Consider the following 23,030-nt stretch of genomic DNA (forward strand, 5'->3'; position numbering starts at 1 on the left):
TGAGCCATGAAACTGAAAGGAACAGTTCACCAAAAATAAAAATTCTAAATCTCATGTATTCAAAATCTCTCTGACTTTCTTCCATGGAGCACAAAAATTTATTTTAGGTAGAATGTTAGAGACCATTCACTTTCAGTACATGTAAAAAAAATAAAAGATGCAATGAAAGTGAATGGTGACCTAAGTACACATTTTGCCTAACATCTCAACATCTCAAAGAAAGTCATATGGGTTTAGAATAAATAATGGGTGAATTATCCCTTTAAAAATTATTTACATAACCATTGACCTATAGCTTTACCTGAGACGTTCATGAGTCTGAGCTCATAGAACTCAGTGAACTCTGGGAGCTTGTCAGAAATGGCTTCAAGAACAATAGGTTTTGTCTTCTCTCCAGTGCGAAATACTATTGAACCATATGTGTTCAGGAATTCTTGGTGAGGTTCAAGGGGGATGTCATTGGCAAACAGCTGCCAGTATATTGTGACATTGCCAAAGTGACCTCTGTCTCTAAGAACACTGGGGACACAAAAAGAAACAGGAAATGGTCATTCAAACGCTTCTATACTAATATTGAGAGAGTGTTAAATGCAAATACAGTTCGGTACTTTTCAATCACTTCTCATTCAATTGTATAACAGGTAACTCACTAAAATCCATTGGCTCTTCCCTCTTCTACTGGCTTCTGAGTGGGATCCAGAGAGAAAATTCCATTGGTATCATCATTGGCCTCAATCACCACTGTAGCAGTGTCACGACCGTACACCACTGCATCACCTGTCATGACCCATACACACACATAGATAAACATAGCACATAGTTATACCACACTCATACTCTCTTATATTTACAGTCAGCATAATCTCCATTGCTTCTCCAAGGCCATGTGTCACAAATGGTTTCAAAAAGTGTCATTAGCATCCGCATTTGATGCAAAACACTGATATTAAAAATCAGTTCAAATAACAGTGTTGGGGATACATATTATGGTAGACAACATTATCAACTGTAATTTGGATTCTTGCAAAATCCTTTTTAGAGAATTTGATGATAGAAATTATATTTGCATTGAATATAAAACTGGTAGCCTAATAAAAAATGAATTGTTTTTAGTGAAATAAACCTGCAACCAATTTATCAGAGCAAAGTTTAGGATCAACCTGCATTACAATGACATATTAAACCATCACATTGTATGAAATGCTAAAACATGGTTTTCTGAAAAACTTTCCGGCATGAATCCAAATAGCATGCAACAAGTTTTGATTTGTGATGTGTGGATGGATGGTTATTAACTCTTTTCATTAATGTTTGTGTGTGTGTTCCACAATGCAGGGATCCAAGAGGGCTTTTGAGAGTCAAGGCCAAGCATCAGAGCTCTGTGTGAATCAAAATAAATGTTTAATGGGGAGTGTTTATTGACTCTACAGAGCAGAGCTGAAGAGCAGCATTTATCTCTCAGAGTGGGATTTTAACGAAGCTAATTGGGCAATACAGACAATGCAATTTGGATTTGAAGGACTGGCAAATGAAGTCATTAAAATAACCCATCACAAACCAAAAGCCAATGCAAACTGAAAAACAAACCAAAGTTTGTAACATGCAATGCACTGACTGTCTGGATAATTAAAACTTACACATCCTAGTGAACTGAGCATCAACAACACAGAGAACATGACAAACCTGTAGCATTGAAGAGAATTATGTAAAATGGTTCATCTGTCTCGGGTATGTCATCATCTTCCACAGCAACTGATATGTTCTTGATCCACTCTCCAACTTCAAAGACCAAGACAGAGTCATTGCTCAGAGGAATGAAGTCTCCTGGGGATGTGTCACCATACTCAAACCGATACTTCACAGTAGCCATAAAATTGGCCAGTCCAGCTCGCAGGATGGTGAAAAAGGCCATGCCCCCTTCTTGCACCCTCTGAACCTCAGGTTCTGGAGAACATAATGAGAATAAAATGCCATATTTATACTGCAATAACATGAGTATATCACACATAACATACCATGCCACATACTGTACATAGCATAAAGTACCACTGCATGACCTGGATTGGGAAAGGGGTCTAAGACACTGACTGCTTAAGCCACACTAAAAAATGTATGAATGTCATTGCAATAGGTAACAGAATATCAAACCAAGAGGCATTTATTTTAAAAATGGCACAAGCACACTTATCGAGCAAAATGTTTCAAGTTTTTTATGATTAAACAATCACCTTAAGAAAAGTGAAAATAGTTCTGAGAAAAGGTATTGCATAATTGTTTTGCTGATGCCTCTTGGTTTGATATTGTGTTGCCTAATGCAATGACATTCATACATTTTTTAGTGTGGTTTAAGCATCCAAACACTTTTTGGGGTCCATCCATTTTTAAAGGGATAGTTCACCCAAAAATGAAAATTCTTTCATTATTTACTCACCCTCATAATATCCAGAAGATCATTTGAAGAAAATTAGAAAGGTATCTTAGCTCAGTAGGTCCTTAAAATGCAAGTGGATGGTGATCTGATTTTTAAGGCTCCAAAAATCACAGACAGTCAGCATAAACTTCATCAACACGACTCCAGTGGTTAAGTTTATGTCTTCTAAAATGATACAACTGCTTTTGGTATGAAAAAAGATCAATATTTAAGTACTTTTTAACTCTAAATCATCGCTTACGGTAGCTTCACGAGAGGGTGGAGATCATCCGGTGTCTCATGTGACGTATTACTGTTTCCATAATAAAGACGTAATCTCACGTTCTCCTCTTGGTTGAGACATCCAGGATAAGCACACGAACACACCATTGTGAGTAAAGAAACAGATAAAAACAGATCTAAACCAAAACCAATGAAGCTTCTTTACAGCGTTTCTCCTATTCACTTGTAAACAGTGCTGCTTTTCCGGCTGTGACTCACGTGCGTCAGTTCTCACGTGTTTCAAATGCTATGTCACACACGCATACCGCTGCAGAACAGAAGCATGATTTAGAGATTAAAAAAGTCCTTAAATATTTATCTTTTTCATACCAAAATCGATTGTGTCGCTTAAGAAGACATTCATTTAACAGCTGGAGGTGTATGAATGACGTTTATGCTGAAGGACTTCAAAAATCTGATCACCATTCACTTGCATTTTAAGGACCTACTGAGCTAAGATATTTTTCTAATTTTCTTCCAATGTGTTCTGTTGAAGAAAGAAAGTCATACACACCTAGGATATCATGAAGGTGAGTAAATAATGAGAGAATCTCTTTAAGTGTGGTTTAAGTGTGCATATATTCTGGGGTGCCAGATATCAACAGTAAATTTTAATATCAACAGTAAATTTTATAAATCAAAAGAATTACAACACCACTATAATCGTATTGACTTCAAAAGAATGCTGATGTTGAAATAAATATCAAACATACCAGCAAAGTATATTGGATCATCATTCTCACGAATCCTTAGGCTTGCATTCAGAATGTTGCCAAGTCTTGCTCCACCCAATGTACTGAGAAGAGTGATGGTGAAATTTTCAGCTTTCTCTGGGATCTGCATGAATCAATTAAAATATTTGTAATATAAATATGTTTCTGTTTCACAAACAGAAGCACCTACTCAAGTATTATGAACTGGGGAAGGTTACCTCATCTGGCACAGAAAATAGTGTCAGGTTCTTCAGGTTCTCCCCTTCAGCAAAGATGATCTCACCCTGTACTGGGCTAATGTCTCCGAAATGGCTGGGCTCCAGGAGCCAGAAGACTGACACATTCCCAAATGTACCCTTGCTTCTCCCAATTGGGTAAGATGCTATTGTAGAAAATTTTGAGAGGTTATTTTAGATGACCCACATGAACAGAGCTCAAAACGTCAAGAAATGTGACTCACAGTTGTAGTTAAAATGACTATGTACCTGAATGAGTCTCCATGGCTTTACTCTCATTGATGGTGAAGTCCAGGCCAGGCCGAATGAACTCAATGACCCCAAACGGGTCATCACTCTTACGCACGGTAATGTTGACCTGTCTTCGGTTGCCAAGGCCACTAGCTGGCGTGCTGTGGCTACTAAGGACCACTGAATATGTCTCATCTAGCTAAAGAAAAAACATCAGGCATTCTTTTAAAACACTAGTCATTTTAGAATAAATTTAGAATATTCAGAATAAATTTAGAATACCTATTCTAATAATAGGTAATAATAGGTAATGAAGTAATCTTGGCATTATAGTTCATCACTTTGCTAAGGGAACTGTACAGAACTTCCTAGATATTCTTTACCAAATAAGGGGTCAGATATGCTAATTGCAGGACAAACAAATTTCCCAATATGAACTCTAGGGGATTACCTCTGGAATTCCATCAGGTTTGGCTACCAGGGCCACCATCACTTCCCTTTCCCCTGGCTGGAACTCTAGGATCCCCGTGGCCCCATAAAACTGAGCATTTCCAGACGGTATCACTGTGTATCTTATGAGCTGGTTCAGCAGCTTGCCCTGTTCTCTGATCACCCTCAGTTCAACAGTCTCCCCCTCCTGCACATCCAACAAATAATAAGAACTTGTAATATTTGTATGTAATTAGATTCAATGTAATCATGATGATGAAAAAGCTCAATGTAACACTTAATTAGAACTAGCAAGTTCATGGGTAGTTGACATTAAATACTTTTGGTGAGTTGATATGTCCTGTGGTGATCTAAAACCATTTTAAACATCATTATGCTAATTCTTTTAAAATAATTGTGTACTTTTTCGATCGAATATTAATTAAGAGACTACATGGAATTTTTGCGTATTTAAGAATTGTCACACCATAGGACCATTTACAGTAAAAGGCAAACAGGTGGGTAGAAATTGTGAAAAACTATGTGTTCAGTTACAGTACATAAGACACTCTCTCTTCTGCATTCATATAAATTTGATCTTAAAATTTTGTTTTTCATAATTTAAAATTATGCGGCAACTATACACATATCGGATCTATATAAAAGCCTGTTTGTGTTGTTGTTGTTTGCCGTACATTGATAAACCAAGGTCCTTTAGAGACTGGGGAAAACTCAAAGACTCCTCCGGGGTCATCGTTTTCCAGAATGACAATTTCTCGGCTGGTGAAACCTGGTTTCAGGATTTGGTTGTCCACATTAGTCCTGAACAATGATATGATGATAATAAGCAAAACTGTAAAATGATACAAATATTATGTAGAAATAGTGTTATGTATAATGCATAATAACATTCTGTTTCATGGAAAAGAAGTGGATTTATAACACACATAAAATGCATAATAACAGGTACAATGATTTCAAGCATTCCATGCCAAACCATTTGCTACATTTATACTTTGGATGTATATGACTGTGATACTGCTGGAATTTTAGAGCATCCTGTAAATGCTTGGCCTGATGCCTCTTGGTTATGCTGATTTGGCGAGTCATGTTTTGGAGCAATCCACTATCCTCCCTTCTCAGCAGGGGTCCTGTGTGTTAACCGAGCTTGGCTTGGTCTTAGCAGACATTGAAAGCTCCAGATAATTAGTAAAATGGCTGACAAAGAGCTTGAAGGGAGAAGTGTTCCAAATAAATGCATTCAGAGGATGTGCTGAATGCATACAAAGACTGATGTTCTTACAAAAAAGAATAAAGGAACTCAGTAAATTAGGTGCTAAATGAGAGCAAATGGCGGCCGTCTGCATCCAACTGCTTTAAAGCCCAACATATACACACACATTCTTGCTATTCATTTCACACACCAAGATAAAAGAGACATCCCCATCGAAACATTAAGACAAAGCCCCTGAAAGTTCAGAGTGGATGCTTTTCCACATAAAGAGTTGATTCACAGCACACAATAAGGCAGAGTCTCTCTAGTACGCACTTACCCAAAGTACACTACAAAGCGAGCAGTCTCTACCCTGTGAAGGGAGAGTGGATGAGCGTTCCAGTGCATTGATTATGAGAAAATTCACAGATTAGAGGCGAGAACAACTGAAGGGAATTGTATTACTACTGTACGAATCACAATTTTATAGTGGAACCAACACTTTGATTTAAACAAATCTGCTCAAATCCAACAAAATATATCAAAGCAGAAATTGATTGTGCTAATGCAGAACATTTTGACACTACCAGTCAAAACTCAAACACACTTGACCGAATAGATGTCTCTGATGATATTAAAAACCTTTTAAATTGAGCCTACTGTATATGATTTTCTAAACAAACATACATGAGACCAACATATTCCTTCAAAACTGTTTAAAAAGCATCCCAGGTACCTCATGAAAATGATCAGTGTTCAAAGCTGTAATCTAGGCAAAGGGTTTCTTTCTTTTAAACACTTTTTGGTCACTACATACAGTAATTACCATACTTCTGTTTGTGTTATTTAAAAGTTGTGATGACTTTTGATTACTATTATTCTAATCGAAAATATAGAAAAAAGTAATAATAAAGAATGAGTAGGTGTGTCCAAACTTTTGATTTGTAGTGTTTGTAAATGTATGTACAATGTAACACAAAAGAACAGGAAACTGACAAGTAAATAGAAAATGTTGGCTAATCAAACGATAGGTAGATAAACAGCACCTGTCTAACGTAAGGATGACAGTCTCATTAATCTCTGGGATATTATCAGCCTTTACGGTGATGTTAACCTCTGCTTCACTTTGTCCTGAATGGAACTTGACTGATCCAGCAAAAGGTGAAATGTCACCCTCAGTGACATCATCTCTGTTTTCGCCAGTGGGCCGCAGACTCCAGAAGACCACCGCCTGACCGTCAGTCCCATCTCGTCTCAGCTGAAGAGTTATCTAGAGGCAGAGAAGTTATTTTAAGTTATTTTAAGTGTGTAGTATGAGATTTATTTGAATTTTAATGGACCTATTAACCAATGAAACACAACACTGGCCATAAGAGAGTTGTATACCAAGCTTGAATTGGAATCCTCTGGTTCCAGTGCGACCACAGTCTGATTACTGCTGAAACCAATCTCTCCATTTGCGATATCAGGTGTGATGATGAGAGAGATGTTCAAAGCTCCTCCAAAGCGAGGACTAACAGATGGAATTGGTGGGGTGATGTCCACCAACTGCACACTGTCCAACTAAAGAAGAATCAATTACATGATTATGTATCAGCAACATTTCATAAAAAAATAAATACATAACCTATTCTAACCTATTCTATTGTCTACTCAAAAGTTTGTCTAAAATTGAAAATAGTGTCTTTATTTTAACACCCTTATGTTGTTTCAAACCAGTATGACTTTATGGGTCTGTTCCAAAACTGTGAGCAGCCTCACTGTCTCCTACCTATATAGGCAGCTGTCTTCTATGGCAGCATCCTTACTGAAATGATGCCTCTTAAGAGATCGATTTGGAACGCTCTACATAGGCGGCAGCTACACGCATCATTCAAATAGCGCTCCTCACCTGAAGCACACGGGACACTCAACTCGCAACTGATTTCAACACAGGTGATGCAAGAGAAATGACGTGATCCTCTAATAAGCCTAAATACGCATGACTAACAAACACATATTTTGGGTAAAGTCGGCTTTGTGTCATCTTAAATTGTCATTTATCGATACTTTTCAGTATTGAATGGATTATAAGTATATTTATACTCTATATTTCTCTCATTTCATACACCATCTTGGATTTATTTTTCTGCAGAGCTCATCACGATGCATTCTGGGATCGCCTACCTGGGGAAGGATGCATGCGATGCTACCTTAAAATTTGGCTAAAACGAGATATCTTAAGAGGCAGCATAATTAAGATTACCTTTTGGAACAGATTTTGCTTCGGAAGTGCGCATATGATGTTTTAAAATGCTGCCTCCGGAGGACGCTCAACAGGTTTTGGAACAGACCCTTTATGTCTTCCGTGGAGCACAAAAGGAGGTGTTAGGAAGAACGTTAGCCTCAGTCACCATTCACTTTCATTGCATTTTTTCATACGATGAAACTGAATGGTGACTGAGAGTGCCAACATTCTATCTAAGATCTACTTGTGTGTTCCACAGAAGAAATAATGTCATATGTGTTTGAAACAACATGAGAGTGAGAAAATAATGACAGAATTTTCCTTATTGGGTGAACAATTCCTTCAACAAAGTGCTTTTTTATTGTAAAACACCAGGCATTACATTTCCCTGACAGATTAAGCAGCATACGCTTTTATAAAACTTCACTCATAGGACTTAGCCAATCAGAAAAACTCTTTGCCTGTAAATCATTTTGAGCATTTGGTTTTGCCAACATGTCTTTGGAAGGCAGGTTTTGCAGAGAGAGTGTGTGGTTGAAGGAATGAGGCAGTGTAGTCCTACTGTACAGTAATACTGTACAGTAGGATATATGATTAAATATGTGTCACATTTCATGACTATGAAGTAATGTCAAGGTAAACGTTGAATTCTCTTTAGCCATGTTCATGACACTAAGGGGTCCTTCAGACTAAACGTGTTCTTGCACTACAATAAAACTAGACCCAGTGAAACAAAAAGAACAGAACTCGAGACACGTTTTTAAATGTTCTCAACTTGACACGGCATGTCAAGTTGACAAAAGAACATGCCGCTCCTGCTTGAGACACTGAAAAAACAGCGGGATATGACGCAACAGTCAAAGACATCCCTCAAGTGCATATTAACAAAGAAAAACAATTGAAAAACAGCGCAGAAGGATGCAATAACACATTCCGTGTGAACGGCCCCTTAGAAAGTAAAACAATTTATATAACAGTGAAACCCACTTTCTGTGAAACAAGCACTTCACATGGTTGGCCATACTCTTCTGAGATGCTATTAGAACATATCTGCTCCCCTTCAAGGGCCCTTGAGTTCTAACATTCTGTGTATTGTTTGTCAGCATTGCTTGATCAAAAAGCCAGATCCCTAACAACATCACAGATTAAGATAACTAATTAACAACCATCTAATGGAGAGACTTTTTTAATCAAAAAAATTTTTTTAACAGTCCCATAATAAAGAAATATAATCACACCAAACTGAATAAATCAACAAAGTGCCTTTCAACTAAGTATCTGACCTGCATGAGGAAATGAGCCCCGTTCTGTAGGAAGGCATCATTGCGAATTGGCAGGATGAGTTGAGCCCGCGACTGACCCGTATTGAACAGCACACTGTTGACACTGGTACCGTTCAGCACACCATCTCTAGCTCGTGAGGGGTCCAGTGGTCTGGCAGGTATGTAGAGGGTAGTCAGGGTAAGTCGCACCTCTCCCAAGGTACCACCTTCCCGGAGGAAGCTAAGCGAGAGGAATCGCCCCTCTGGCTGACTCTGAATACTCTGGTTCTCTTTCGGATGAAAGCCAAATTGACCATAGACATCATCACTGTCCTGAATGTAGAACACCATCTGTGAAGAAAGAAAAGTTTTAGTTTCCTCAAAGGTGAAGTGAGTATTTTTTATTTTTTTTTCTATGTTAAAAAACATTCTCTTATCCCAACTTTAAGCAATCCATTTGTAGGTTGATTCCTCGGAAAAGTGTACACTGTGGGGTTTTCAAAACATTGCTTGGTATGTTTAAGCATCCCGACCAACCCGTGAGTGCCGAGGGTTTGGGGGCAGGACTCTCTGTTTCTCCAACCAATGGAAGACATGGGAAGTGTTCATTTATTTGCAGAAATAGCAAAAAAGATGCCGTCGAATAATGCAAAGAAAACAAGTTCATATTCATTTTATAAACAACACAATACTTATGTTTTAACTTAGGAAGAGTTCAGAAATCAATATATGGTGGAATAACCCTGATTTTCAATCACAGCTTTCATGCGTCTTGGCATGCTCTCTACCAGTCTTTCACACTGCTGTTGGGTGACTAAAACATTAGTATTGTGTTGCTTAAAAATGAATATGAACTTGTTTTCTTTGCATTATTCGAGGTCTGAAAACACTGCATCTTTTTTTTTATTTTGACCAGTTGTCATTTTATGCAAATAAACGCTCTAAATTACAATATTTTTATTTGGAATTTGGGAGAAATGTCGTCAGTATTTTATAGAATAAAACAAAAATATTCATTTTACTCAAACACATACCTAAATCCAATAAATTGATAATTTTGCAGTGGTCTCTTTTTTTTATATATATATATTTTTTTATATATACACACACACACACACACACACACACACACATATATATATACACACACACACACACACACACCAGCTCTAAAGTTTCCTGTTAAATCCTGGTAAACACATTATTCTAACATAACCTGATCTTTTCCTCTCAATCAAGAAAACCTAACATGCTGCAATAAACAAATTTAACCATCCATTACAGTGAATGAAACACAAGGCCATCTGTTTAAAGATTTGCAGTGAACTAATCTTAGAAAGTCCTCCTCTTTCATTAGACCTCACAAGAGCGTAAAAATAGCATTCATGAGGTAGTTTTTTACACTGTCATTTACCCAAGCCTCATGAGACCAATGCACAAGACCAATATTTGCAACCTGAATAGCAATTTTGGACATTTTCAATTAATTAAGGGACAGTTTACACGGTATAAGATCTTCACAATAAGTCTTATGTCATGTTGTAGAGTCAGTTCCCTTTTAACAGGAATGTTCACCCAAAAATTTAAATTCTCTCATCATTTACTCACCCTCATGACATCCCAGATGTGTATGACTTTCTTTCTTCTGCTGAACACAAACAAAGATTTTTAGATATTAGAATATTTCAGCTCTGTAGGTCCATACAGTTCAAGTCAACAGGGTCTAAATATTTTAAGCTCAAAAAGCATATAAAGGCAGCATAAAAGTAATCCATAGGACTCCAGTGGTTAAATCCATGTCTTCAGAAACAATATAATAGGTGTGGGTAAGAAACAGATAAATATTGAAGTCCTTTTTTTTACTATAAATCTCCACTTTCAAACAGCCCTCATAAGCGCTTTTGTCTCCTAAGAGTTCTTCTTCTTTTGTATATGCCGATTTGCATTATTCATGCATAACGCCACCTAGGAGAATTTATAGGAAAAAAGGACTTTTGAGAGGATCTGTTTCTCACCCACACCCATGATATCGCTTCTGAAGATTTAACCACTGGAGTCGAATGGAATACTTTTATGCTGCTTTTATGTGCTTATTGCAGCTTAAAAGTTCTGGTCACTATTCACTTGCACTGTATGGAGCTGAACAGAGCTGAAATATTCTTCTAAAAATCTTTCTTTGTGATCAGCAGAAGAAAGAAAGTCATACACCTCTGGGATGGCATGAGGGTGAGTAAATTATGAGACAATTTTAATTTTTTGGTGAACTATCCCTTTAAAGGGAAAGTTCACCCAAAAAAGAAAATGCTGTCATTATTTTACTCACCCTCATGCTGTTCTAGACCCACATCTTTTTTTTCTCAGTGAAACACAAAAGGTCATGTAGAATGACAATCTCAGTCACCATTCAGATGCAATGAAAGTGGATGGTGACTGGCATTAACATGCAGCCTAACATCACCTTTTGTGTTACACAGAAGACAGAAAGTCTTACAGGTTTGGAATTGCAGGAGGGTGATTTTATTTCACTTTTAGGTGAAAAATCTCCTCAAACACATGCACAATAGCACTCCCATTGAGATCTCTGAAAGCAAGCTATCCCCCTCATGCCCACACTTATGAGTAATTGGTACATTTCAACATAAACAAGGGGTTGAGTTTATACACTCCATTCACACATCATGAAATATGCAACAAAAAAGCTATAAAGAGAACACACACCCATCCATAAGCTCTGGTGTGCTTTATTTTATGTTGGGATCACATGAAGGGAACACCCAAGTGACACTCAGTGTAACCGGCAGCCTGAGATACTGCTATGCCAGAGAGACACATGTGTCTCATTTTACGCCACATCCTTTAAACTGACTAGGTGCTGCCCAGATGGTAACTAAGAACCAGCTCTGATCTGTGAACTTCCTTCTTGAGCCAGAGTAAAATTAAGAAGAACTGCTCTGCAAGAGAACCTCCCTGGATGTTTCACCACAAACCTCCCATTGAGGTCCAAAAAGGAGCAGCTAGCATGGCTGCCTTACAGTAGTGTGAAATTAAGCATAAAGGTCTCGAATATCCTCAAAGATGGTAATATTTCAACATGTAAGAAAAAAAGCCCTGGGTTACATTAAATAATAACTTTTCTTGTAAAAATTAAAGGGGAGCTCTAGAGTGCTTCAAGTTGTCATCAACGTCAAATGGCGCCATCCTTCATAACTAAATCCTCCTCAGAATTGAGCCACCACCAATCTATAATTTGCTATCCCCAAAAAATAGACAAAATACTTTAAAGACATAGTTGAAGAAAAAATAAAAATTCAGTCTTAATTTACCCAACCTCATGTTGTTCTTAACCGATATAACTTTCTTTTGTGGTAGACAAAAAAATAAAATAAAATAGGCAGTATGGTACGTGATAGCTGTGCGGTATGTGTAAACCTCACTCCCTTGGCCTCAAGAGGTGCACTAGCAACTGATGCTAGAGGCTGTAGCCTTTAGCCTCCTTGTTAGCGTGCCCGCCTCCCATGCTGGCTGACACTAGTTCAAATCCCACTCAGAGCGAGTTGAGCAGTATCAGTTACAGTGGTGCCGTGACCCGGATCAGAGTGAGGTTTAGGGGGGTGAATGTAATGGGAGCCAGATGGTACGTGATAGCTGTGCAGTATGTGTAAACGGGTCGAGCAGGACCGGTTCCATTAGTCTCAGTCACCATTCACTTTAATTGCATCTTTTTTCCACACAATGGAAATGAATGGTGACTGAGGCTGACATTTTGCCTAAAATCTCCTGAGAAGAAAGTCATACAGGTTTGGAACAACATAAGGGTAAGTAAATGTTGACAGAATTTTTATTTTAGGGTGAACTTTCCCTGTCACTAAAAAGAAAGAAAGTCGAACAACTCTGACCTCAAATCAGAAGACTAATGTCAACCACTTACTTCCATAGGTTCATCAACTTCAGCCCCTCCTTGTACAGATCCTGGGATCAGTCTGAGGAGGAAGGCCTCTGCTTCTTCAGGAAGGTTGTCCTGAGTGATGTTTAAAGGCAGAACAGCACTCATCTGCCCCACAGCAAACCACAGTGTACCTGAGGTAGGGTTCAGGTCTGCGGAGACAGGAGTTCTGTCTGTGGAGTTTCTCGTAATATTCCATCTAACCGAAACCGCCCCATGAGTTCCTCCATTCCTCACAATGGTTATGCCTTCATACCTGAGACAGACAAACACAGTGTGTGTTCAATACAACACAGAAGTTTCAGGATTGCACTGCACCCTACTGACTTAATCTGAATGCCGCGATGACTAAAACGAATCTGGGATGTCCGTTTGTTTATTTGCAAATCACAGGAGGAAAAACTAGCAGGTGCAACACAATACATTTCTAGCGTCAAGTATTTTTTCTCTCCAGCACAAAGAGATCAATATTACTGAAGCTAATCGTAACATATCTGATGTTTAATATGTGGAGCATTTTATACTACCCAGCAAAACACAACAACACTGGCAAAATGTCTTGTCACTGTCGTGGCTGGTAAGGACAAAAACTCAAAGTGCGATCATACTCACACTTGGGTCAGGTCTTCATTAATGATGAGAGGATGTATTGGGGAAGGACTGATTGACAGCACTCCATAAGGCTTATCGTTGGGCTCAATGGTCACTAGCACTATACTTGGAGACAATAGCACTGCATCACCCAATAGCGTCTCTTCCAGAAGAAACACCTGGAAAGACTCTGCAATTTCTGGAATGTTGTCATCTGTGATGCTGAAGCGGAGCTCTGTTTCATGTACCCCTGGAAGGAAAACAACCATCCTCTCTTTCTCTAGATCCACAAAGTCTACCAGCGGTGTAGCACTGGCTGCCCCATTGCCCGTTACGACTGCATAGGCCACAGATACTGTTCTATCATCAGAACCAATAAGAAAACCATCCTCAGTTCTGCCACGTGTAACAGTGAGAGAGATGACACCGATGTTCTCCGGCACAACAAGAGTGGGCTTGGAGAAGCGGACAGGAGCATCATTACGGGAGATCTTGATCTGCACACTGCTTCTGTTAGGATTGAGCAAAGCTCCTCCAGCTGCTTCTGTCAACAGCACTGTGAAAGTCTCGTCATCTTCCGGAAGCTTAGTGGAGATATGAGTTAAAAGACAAGTCTTTAAGGAGCATACCTTATTGTTCATAGACAAAGTTCCCAAACATACTAAATGCAAGTACATGAACGCAATGAATGCTGAATAATTCTATGGTACGATTTTTTTTATCTCTACTGTCATGGTGAAGCAACAGTTTGAAGAGAGTCTTGCTTAGCATGTTAGAGCTTATAAACATATTTCCTTTTTTTCCCGTCTGAATAATAACACACCTGGTTCAATGGCACAGACATTTGAGTCTATCGCCCTCTGCGAGTACAGAAGTTTGTTACCACCAAAGTAACAAGACTAATAAGTTACGTTTAAACAATGTTGGCCAAGCAACACATCTGTATTGGCGTACTTGCATAAACTATGGTTGTGGCCTAAAAAAGAGGATCCTAATGTAGATGTCATGTTCCATGCTGTCATTATACATGTGCTTTTTATAATGTCAATGTAAAGTGACAAAAAACAGTACCTTGTCATCTTGTATCATGATGCTGAAAACCACAACAGCACGACCTGGAGGAATGGTAATATTCCCAATGTCTGGACTAAGATCCTCACTTGCAGGGTTTGGACCTCCAAAAATCTATGAATTAAAAAAGTAAACACTAAATTTGCACAGTGAATTTGTAGTATAATCTACAGTAACTAATGTCATGGAGTCATGAAACACTTCGAAGACTTTTCCCACATCCAAAGTGTTCTGTTAAAAAAAAAAAAAAAAAAAATATTCAATGGAGTTACTACAGTAATTGGCTACTTATGTTTCTTACCTCAAAGTTTACAGTCACAGTGCCATAGGTTCCCTTCTCTCGGAGGAGAGTCAGAGGCACATACTGGCTTCTACCTCTTGGCTCCTCCACTGTAATAAGGGAGGTCTAAACAGAAAGAAAAAAAAAACATTATTCATTGGTTTGAAAACAGATATTATAACATCACAGGGCTTCAATACCTTATATTCTGAATGTAGTGGCAGAATTATAAAATAGGGATATCAATAACTGTTTTAGGATACAAATATTAAAACTCAGCATGTCAATTTGATAGATTGAACACAGTCGGTCTCCATGACAACATATAATTGTACATAATTAACGAGTTAATCCATTCGGTAAGCTGCCTTTTCTTAGCAGCTCAGTAGTTTCTCAGCAACTACCACCCCCCCAAACACACACACACACACACACACACACACAAAACAAGTGAAAATAGCTTATAGTCACCCCTGTCACCTCCCCAGTGTGCTCTAAACAGCCTCTCCCCAGTGCTTATTGAGGAAATAATGGAGAAAGTCTTACTGAGTTGAAGGAAATTATTCCAAAGGCATTGTCATTGGACAGGATGGTGATGGTGGCAGTATTTGGAGCTCCCAGCGTCACGCCATTTGAGGAGCTCTGAAAAACAAAAACAAAAAAAGATTCCTATAAGTGAATCTGATCTCCGAACTAAAGTACTTCATGCATATTCAGTTTGTGATTCTGAGTTTCAGGTTAAATTTAAGGTGACGGGTGTAATTTATGCACCACCAGCATCACCAAATGAAATTGCAAAAATAATGACTGTTTTCAAACAAGTTTTCCCAACACTCCCCCTGTCTATCATTGATTTAACAAACTGATAGTCCTGCCTCAAACTCACGCAATTTGTTGAGCCAGCACTGTGAAAAGTGGATACGTGCAGTGGTTACTGAGCCTCGTGGTTACATTTGATCTAAGCCTTAAAAATTACTGACGTTGTTTAACCAAATAATGATGAAATATTTTTAACCTAATAATTCAATAATTTAGTGAATAATTAAAAAATAAATAAATAAATAAAACACATTTTTTACTCAAATAAAACCAGTTAATTTAGATGTTACCACTAGGGATGGGTGATACCACTTATTTTATTTTCGATCCGATACCAAGTACTATCAAGCCAATATCGCAAATTCTGATATCAATACCAATACATTTGTTTTTTGCAAATTCTTGAGACAAAATGGGTAATTTTTTACTATTATTTTTTTAAAAGATTCAGTTATCCATTTATAGGTTTTAACTGAATATCATTAGACTTCTGTTTTATCATTTATATATATATATATATAAAAAACAAACAAATTCAGAACATAATCAATGCCTTAACCTTATATTTAAAATGTACTTGTGAAAAACATCAATTAAACCCATTAAAATAAAAGTCACGTTTAGAGTTGTTGTTATTTAGTATAAATTAACTCCAGATGCAATTTGAAGCTTATGATACGCTTTTCTTCATGGTAACTAAATAATTAATTACATTTTTAACTCAATATTTGTAGGTGGGGATAGATATTCTTGATAAAACATCCATATAGGAAGTATCAGTACTTTAGGATCGATCTGCCCATCCCTAGTTACCACATGAAGCACATTTTAGGTTACCTAACATCTTTTATTTATTAATTAATTTATTTTTAAAGTGAGTGTTGCCATGCTAGTCAGGATGCTCAAACACATTAGAGTAATGTTTGGTGCCACCAACGTGTTTACAGTTTTCAGGGGAATCTATCAATGAATGGGTAAATTATATTGTCTCTTCATATTAGGCTGAGATAGTATTTTAACAGTGAAAGATGACACATATCACCTTTCAGTTCAATGTATCTCTATGGTGTTTTTGAGGAGCTGTTTTTAAAGTGTGCAAACTAAGTGTGTATGAGTATGTGTGATAAAGATAACAAAAAGAGACAGGGACAGAAGATAAAACAAGCAAGACCACATAAGAACTTAAATCCAGTGCAGACCCTCTTTTCAGCAGTCCATTTAAATGAGCTTTTCCTAGCTGTAACAGAGCTTTCTTTCAGAAGCAGAGCTCTTGTTGCAGTGGCAACACAGACATGGAATACACACGCTCAGACAATTCTCTGTGCTAGCTGTGACTGAGGCCCAGCTCAGTACCACAGCACTCCAACATTCTCGTCCTAGCAGAGAACTGCTTTAAGGAATAAAGGGCATTTAGATTTGCTTGAAGACATTTCCATGAAAAATATAATGGGCCTTGGTCAGTGACATAATGGTGAGGGGCAGAATGTATAGAAATAATAAAAAAAGATAAAACAATAACAATTTAAAGAATCAAACTACTTACAGGCTTATTTTCCACATGATCTCTATTTGTCCATCTTTTTTTTATTATTTAACGTGTCTTCCAGTTCAGTACTTTCAATACTGTCCTCCAATTCAATCACTTCTGAATACATTCTGTAAGCATGCCATTAATTCCCCTTTTTCTTTTATATATATATATATAATTTATCCATCAAAAATTAGGATCTGTTTCATGTCAATTATTCTTAAGGACTGTCTAGCTTTTGTTTTAAATTTCTGCTTGGATTTAATTTTGCCAGTTGTCCTTTGTCACCCTTAAGTTGCCCCATTCTGCCAGCCTTGGGTTCATTTGTTAAACAGTGGATAAGTAGACAGTGGAGCCATGACCTGTTGTCATTAATCACTCACTGTCAACAGCCTGGGACACCAAAGTAAACGGGGCCCTAAAATATGACTCAAATACATGACTATCACTTTCTGTGCAATTACATTTCTTTATATGATCCTTTATTTTTCTCTTTTCCTGGCAAAATGTGCATTGATAATAAAGCCATTTGTACGTTGGCTTTAGAACATAAACACTGTGGAGCTTTCCAAAAATTTCTCTATTAGTTTGAAAGGTCTGACATGTGAACTACTGGCTCGACCAATGGTGTGGTTTTGGGGTGGGGCTACCTATTAGTTCAAAACAATGGCAGAGCGGGTGTAAGTTACAGTTACAGTAAGAGTGTTTAAAAAACCTATTGATTGTTCAATTCTGTTTGAAAAATAGAAATTATACCCTTCCCCTTTAAGCTCCTAGGAAGTATTTCCTTTTCCACAGGTTGAAAACTTGAGAGCTCAACAACAGTTGGAGCTCTTTGCGTGTTATACTGTAGGAATCTTATTTCCAGTCCTGTGCTTTTCTTAGTTATTAGCTTTGCATAATGGCTCTTTAATCTTAAAACAGTGACAGTTGTGGCTGTCACAGTTGTTTATTTTGCTTGAAACAACGCAGCAACGGCATTACCTGGCCCTTATAGAGAATTAGTGGAAGGCATCAAAGAATATGCAGGACTGTGAGCCCTTGAGCTGAGGCTGAAGAGTTCACAAGTTTTCAGTGCTGTTCTACTCAAGCAATAATTTGAACCAGTGTGTGATTGCCTCTCTTGAGACCAAACACTCAGTAATATTACTGTTAAGGGATAGTTCACAGAATAATGGATATTCTGTCATCATTCACTCACCCTCATTTTGTACATGTTTGTTGAATTTCCTTCTTCTGTGGAACTCAAAAGTTATGCCATATATTTGCCTCAGTCACTATTCACGTTCGCAATGAAATGAAAGTGAAAGCAATGAAAGTGAACAGTGACTGAGGCTCACATCTCCTTGGAGATTGTGCTCCACAGAAGAAAGAAAGCCATACGGGTTTGGAACAACATGTGAGTGAGTAAATACTATCCCTTTCAAAAAAGGACCTGAAAAAACAGAGGTTTAAGAAGGGAAAGAATGTCCCTCATTCCCTTTCTGTCTCTTTTCATCACACACACAGCATCTGAAGAAAATCACTGATTAATGCAGTTGAAAAATAAAAAAAAATCTGTTTGAACATCATTAGTATTAAAGCTTCATTTCATGGTACCAAAGTTAAGACTCAAGTTCAAGCATTACCTGTAGGCGGAGGTTGAACACAAAGGTCTCATCAGCCTCGGGTAAATCATCATCCCTAACAGCGATAAAGATGGTTTTGCTGCTTTCAGAAGACAGGAGGAAAGCAGCAGCAGTCGTGGCCTCAAAGTCACCAGTGTCTTCTCCCTGCAGCTGGATAACAAACATATTCATGTATTGAAAGGCATAAACATGTAAAAAAGATTAATATATCTAAAAGAAAATATATTTATTATGTTTTTATGTGCAATGTATAAAGTTACATTTATGCTTCTCATGATCTTGACAACCGTTTGATCTAAAGTTGCATGCTTAAATGCCTGAAATGTGTTTAATAGACAAATATAAAATGTGACTACGCAAAACAAAAATTTTAATTTTATAAACATATACATACTGTATATACATATACATTTTAATGGATGTGTTGTACTGTATGGTGAAGGAATAATAACTGCCCAGTATATATGGATGCTCATTTAATACTGTTTATACATAATTACTGTCATTAGCACTTTATTTTACAGTACTGCTCTACATTTACGAACTATATAATTACAACAACTACAAGAATTACTAGGTACTAAAACTAAACCTAACCCCAACCCTAACCTTAACCCATATTAAGTACATGTACAGTAGTCACCTAATATTACTCAGTACTTTATTGGGTAAGTACACTGTAAGTATAATGAAAGAACACACTACATAATTTCTCTACATAAATATAAAAATATATATATATATTTTTTTTTTTATGAATTTACTATTACTTAAAAAAGTGAAAAATATACTTAATAAGATTTTACTAAGATTTTGTAGTGGTAATGTATTTTGGAAGGTGTTGAGAATCGCATCAATAGAAAAACGGTTTTATTTGAAACATCAAAATGTGTAGGAAAAAAAAGTGCATGGGAAATCCATGACCTTTCCTAAAGGCACCATCTGGTTGACAACTGCCACCTCTAGCACATGCTTTGATGCCACCCACTGCAAGCCACTACAGAATGGCTTTTAGATACTTCCTTCTACTGTGAATTGATGGAAGCCATTCAATGAACTGGCAACACTTGCAAACTGTTTGGCACTGCTGTTTTGACACTAGCCATATTTGTGTTTCTATGCTAATTATGGCCATGTGTGCTGTGCTTTAATTTAACAGACAGATGTTTGGGTGTGGAGACCCAACCAGCTGTTAAATCATTAACACAGCAGGCAGTACAGAAGCTCTGTTAGCTCAGTGGAGTCAAGTTACTATATGTGGGGCCTAAATCAAATGCATGCCACTCGGCTTCTGACAAATTTCAAAGGAAAGGGAAAGACAAGAGAGGGAAAATTATTCTTGTTCCTGTGATTATTCCTAATTCCATGTTCATCATGCTTTTGTATGTGGGCCATTCTAAGAAAACTGTGCCATTTGTGTGCTACAGGTATGTGTGTCCCCAAAAATAACTACTGATATAATTAGTAGGATGCTGAATTGAGTCACATTATACTCTGTTTAGTGTGTAATGCAGAAGAACTCTTAAAATAAAACATAAATGTTTGTTTTTGATTGGAAAGTTGGCCGATTTGTTTGCCCCCCTTTAACACCATTAGATTTAGTATAACAGTTATATAGAATAAGGCAAATAGTATTCTACCTAATTGTTATTTTTTTTTAAACTGAAATATCAAGCTTGCAATATGTATTTAAAAAAATAACATTAAATTGCATTAAAAAAAACAAATACAAAAATGCAGTATTTATCTTTGACCCTGCACTTTCTGTTCAACCCTGTTATACTGTGATATTTCTGCCTTTTAAAAGTAATCATAACAAAATAATGGTCTGACCTTTCTGACATCGTATTGAAGACGGTAAAATAATAAATTTTTGATTTACAGTCTTTATCAGTATATCATCATGCTTTACACTTATCAAGTTGAATAGTTATTCATTTTGAACAGTAAAAATATTGTTCTTGGCACAAAGCATAAAAGTACTGAATGTACATAATGTGGTGTGGTGCAATAATTTAGATATTTTTGCACTGAACTTCAACCTTTCAACTAAAACATTCAACACTAAAATGTTTACAATTGTGACAGGGTTGATATAATAATGATTAAAAAAAATATATGGGTGCTTCTCAAGGCTGTAAACTCAAACTGATGAGTGGGGTAATCGACCATTTAAATCCCATATTTGTTGACATTAATCTGAATATTGAGGGGGACGAATTCCCCAAGGATGTCTACTTTGCCATTAAGATATTTTTGGCCTTAGATTGGAAAACTGTTATTAGGTAGTGGCAAGTTTTAACCATCCATGCAGCCTACTCTTCTAAACTTACCAGAACCAGAGCAGTGACATTAACTGGATCTCCAACTCGTTCAACCACCAGACGCACTATGGCCCTGCTGCTCTCGTTCACAACAAACTGAGTCTGGCCCTGGAACCTCAGCTCTGCCGACTCAGACCTGACACTTGTGGTGAGCAGCATCAGAACCAAGCCAGCTAGAGCAAGAACAGCTGGCATTCCTGAAGAGAAAATGAACGTATGCAGGTCAGTGATCACTCAGCTGGACAGGGAATATATCACTCGACATAAATCCAGATTAAGCCAATGAGAAATACAATTATAAGTCTCCATTCACACTGCTTTATACTCTCTATCATTTAGATCTGACAGAGTGGTGCATGGCATTTGTATTTATGAATGGTTACTGTTCCTATTTTTAAATTTAAGTGGAGAACTACATGTATAATGACCTTTTTTTGTACAAGCACAAAGATAAAATATTTCACACTTTCAAGGCAAGCCTACATGCTATAAAAAGGCAATAAACAAAGACAATAAAGTAGTCCATTTAGGACTAATTTCAAGTCTTCTGAAGCCATACGGTAGCTTTTTAGAGTAAAACATAATATCACTGTTTTCACAACCCTTTTCCTTGAAGTTTCTGACTTTAAGGTCAGAGGCCAGTGCTTGTCACATACATTTGAAGACAGTTAAGACATTTATTGTGGTCATCTCTTTTGAAGAGAAAGAGACAAACATCAAGCTTTACTGCAGGTCTCAGACAATGTCTCGTTTTCTCCTCTGAGACATGGCTAATAAAACAGAAACATGAAAATTAAATGGATTTAAGCCAACATTTGGGCATCTATTTAGTCATGTACTACTTTAAAGTGTGTGCAACTTTTTATGTTGCACTAAATCATATGTTAAATAAACTTCAGATGAAGTCATCTCGCTTTTCTGTTCTGTTTTTCTTAGAATGGGCAATTGCCTAGGAAAGTTGGATATTGGATAAAATCAACTCTTCATATGTTCCATTTCTGCTACATCATGCAGTTATTTTTGAGCCACAAGGTTGTTGGGAGTGGGGAGCTTTCATCAATCAAGGTGCCACGTTATATTACTGCGGAGCTCCTTTGTATTTAATTAATGAGGATTTTGCGTATGGTTTGAGAGAACTGAATGCAACCATACGCATTTTGGTGCAATTCTGTTTCACCAAAGTGTGTGCGTGTATGTGCATCTAAATCAAAGGCGAGTGTGAATGCCATGTCTTGATGACAAGAGGCGGGCAGGCGGGCAGGCAGGGCAGCACGGTGGGGGGGGGGTGGTGGGGGGGGGGGGCTGTGAATGCTATCAAAACTGGATTAGCGGCTGCCGGCAGGCTGAGGCCTGGGGTGAGAGCACAAAGCTGGGACAGAAGAGGGGAAAGCCTGGTATTCAGCCCTGCTTCTCCCCCAGAGCTGGGAACTTCCTGACTTGTTCTGACTGACTATACAACAGATACACACACCAGCACTTCTCTGTAGATGTTTTGTTAGTCCACATTATAAATTGATAATATGATACTTAACGCTAGAACGCATATGTAGCTTCCCACCCCACCATTTAAATGCATACAGTATGTGAGTCAAAAAAGACCCAGGTGAAGTCTGTGTAGCTATATTTGTTGTATGGAGAAGTGAGGCGTACTGAAAAAAGAAAAGTCGCAGGTTCAAACAAACAATGACCATTGTGCCCTTGCTGTGAATAAGGCATCTAACCTCAGGTTGCTCCATGAGGACTGTCTATGTGTAATGTCAAGCACTTTGAATATAAGCATCGGCTGAATGACATTTTTCTATACTTAAATATAAACATAACATACACATAAAAATAAACGTGA

The 23,030-nt window shown here is 37.6% G+C and overlaps 1 protein-coding gene across 2 annotated transcripts in view; it reads right to left on the bottom strand.

The window, feature by feature from the left end:
* The window catches only part of LOC127436647 (adhesion G-protein coupled receptor V1), a 214,255-nt gene extending 192,873 nt beyond the window's left edge, over positions 1–21,382 (bottom strand). For both annotated transcript variants that reach the window (XM_051690924.1, XM_051690913.1), the window contains exons 1-18: positions 21,197–21,382; positions 18,864–19,013; positions 15,435–15,530; positions 14,910–15,014; positions 14,609–14,722; positions 13,559–14,121; positions 12,932–13,202; positions 9,025–9,354; positions 6,901–7,077; positions 6,561–6,784; positions 4,997–5,123; positions 4,324–4,509; positions 3,891–4,071; positions 3,624–3,787; positions 3,406–3,529; positions 1,684–1,944; positions 651–777; positions 302–519 (exon numbers count right to left, since the gene is read on the bottom strand). In XM_051690924.1, coding sequence (XP_051546884.1) covers positions 302–519; positions 651–777; positions 1,684–1,944; positions 3,406–3,529; positions 3,624–3,787; positions 3,891–4,071; positions 4,324–4,509; positions 4,997–5,123; positions 6,561–6,784; positions 6,901–7,077; positions 9,025–9,354; positions 12,932–13,202; positions 13,559–14,121; positions 14,609–14,722; positions 14,910–15,014; positions 15,435–15,530; positions 18,864–19,013; positions 21,197–21,382 — 3,604 coding nt within the window. The remainder of the gene's footprint in view (positions 1–301; positions 520–650; positions 778–1,683; positions 1,945–3,405; positions 3,530–3,623; positions 3,788–3,890; positions 4,072–4,323; positions 4,510–4,996; positions 5,124–6,560; positions 6,785–6,900; positions 7,078–9,024; positions 9,355–12,931; positions 13,203–13,558; positions 14,122–14,608; positions 14,723–14,909; positions 15,015–15,434; positions 15,531–18,863; positions 19,014–21,196) is intronic.
* Between the last annotated feature and the right edge of the window lie 1,648 nt (positions 21,383–23,030).

Source organism: Myxocyprinus asiaticus, chromosome 4 (genome assembly GCF_019703515.2).
Source record: "Myxocyprinus asiaticus isolate MX2 ecotype Aquarium Trade chromosome 4, UBuf_Myxa_2, whole genome shotgun sequence".
Lineage (NCBI taxonomy): Eukaryota > Metazoa > Chordata > Actinopteri > Cypriniformes > Catostomidae > Myxocyprinus > Myxocyprinus asiaticus.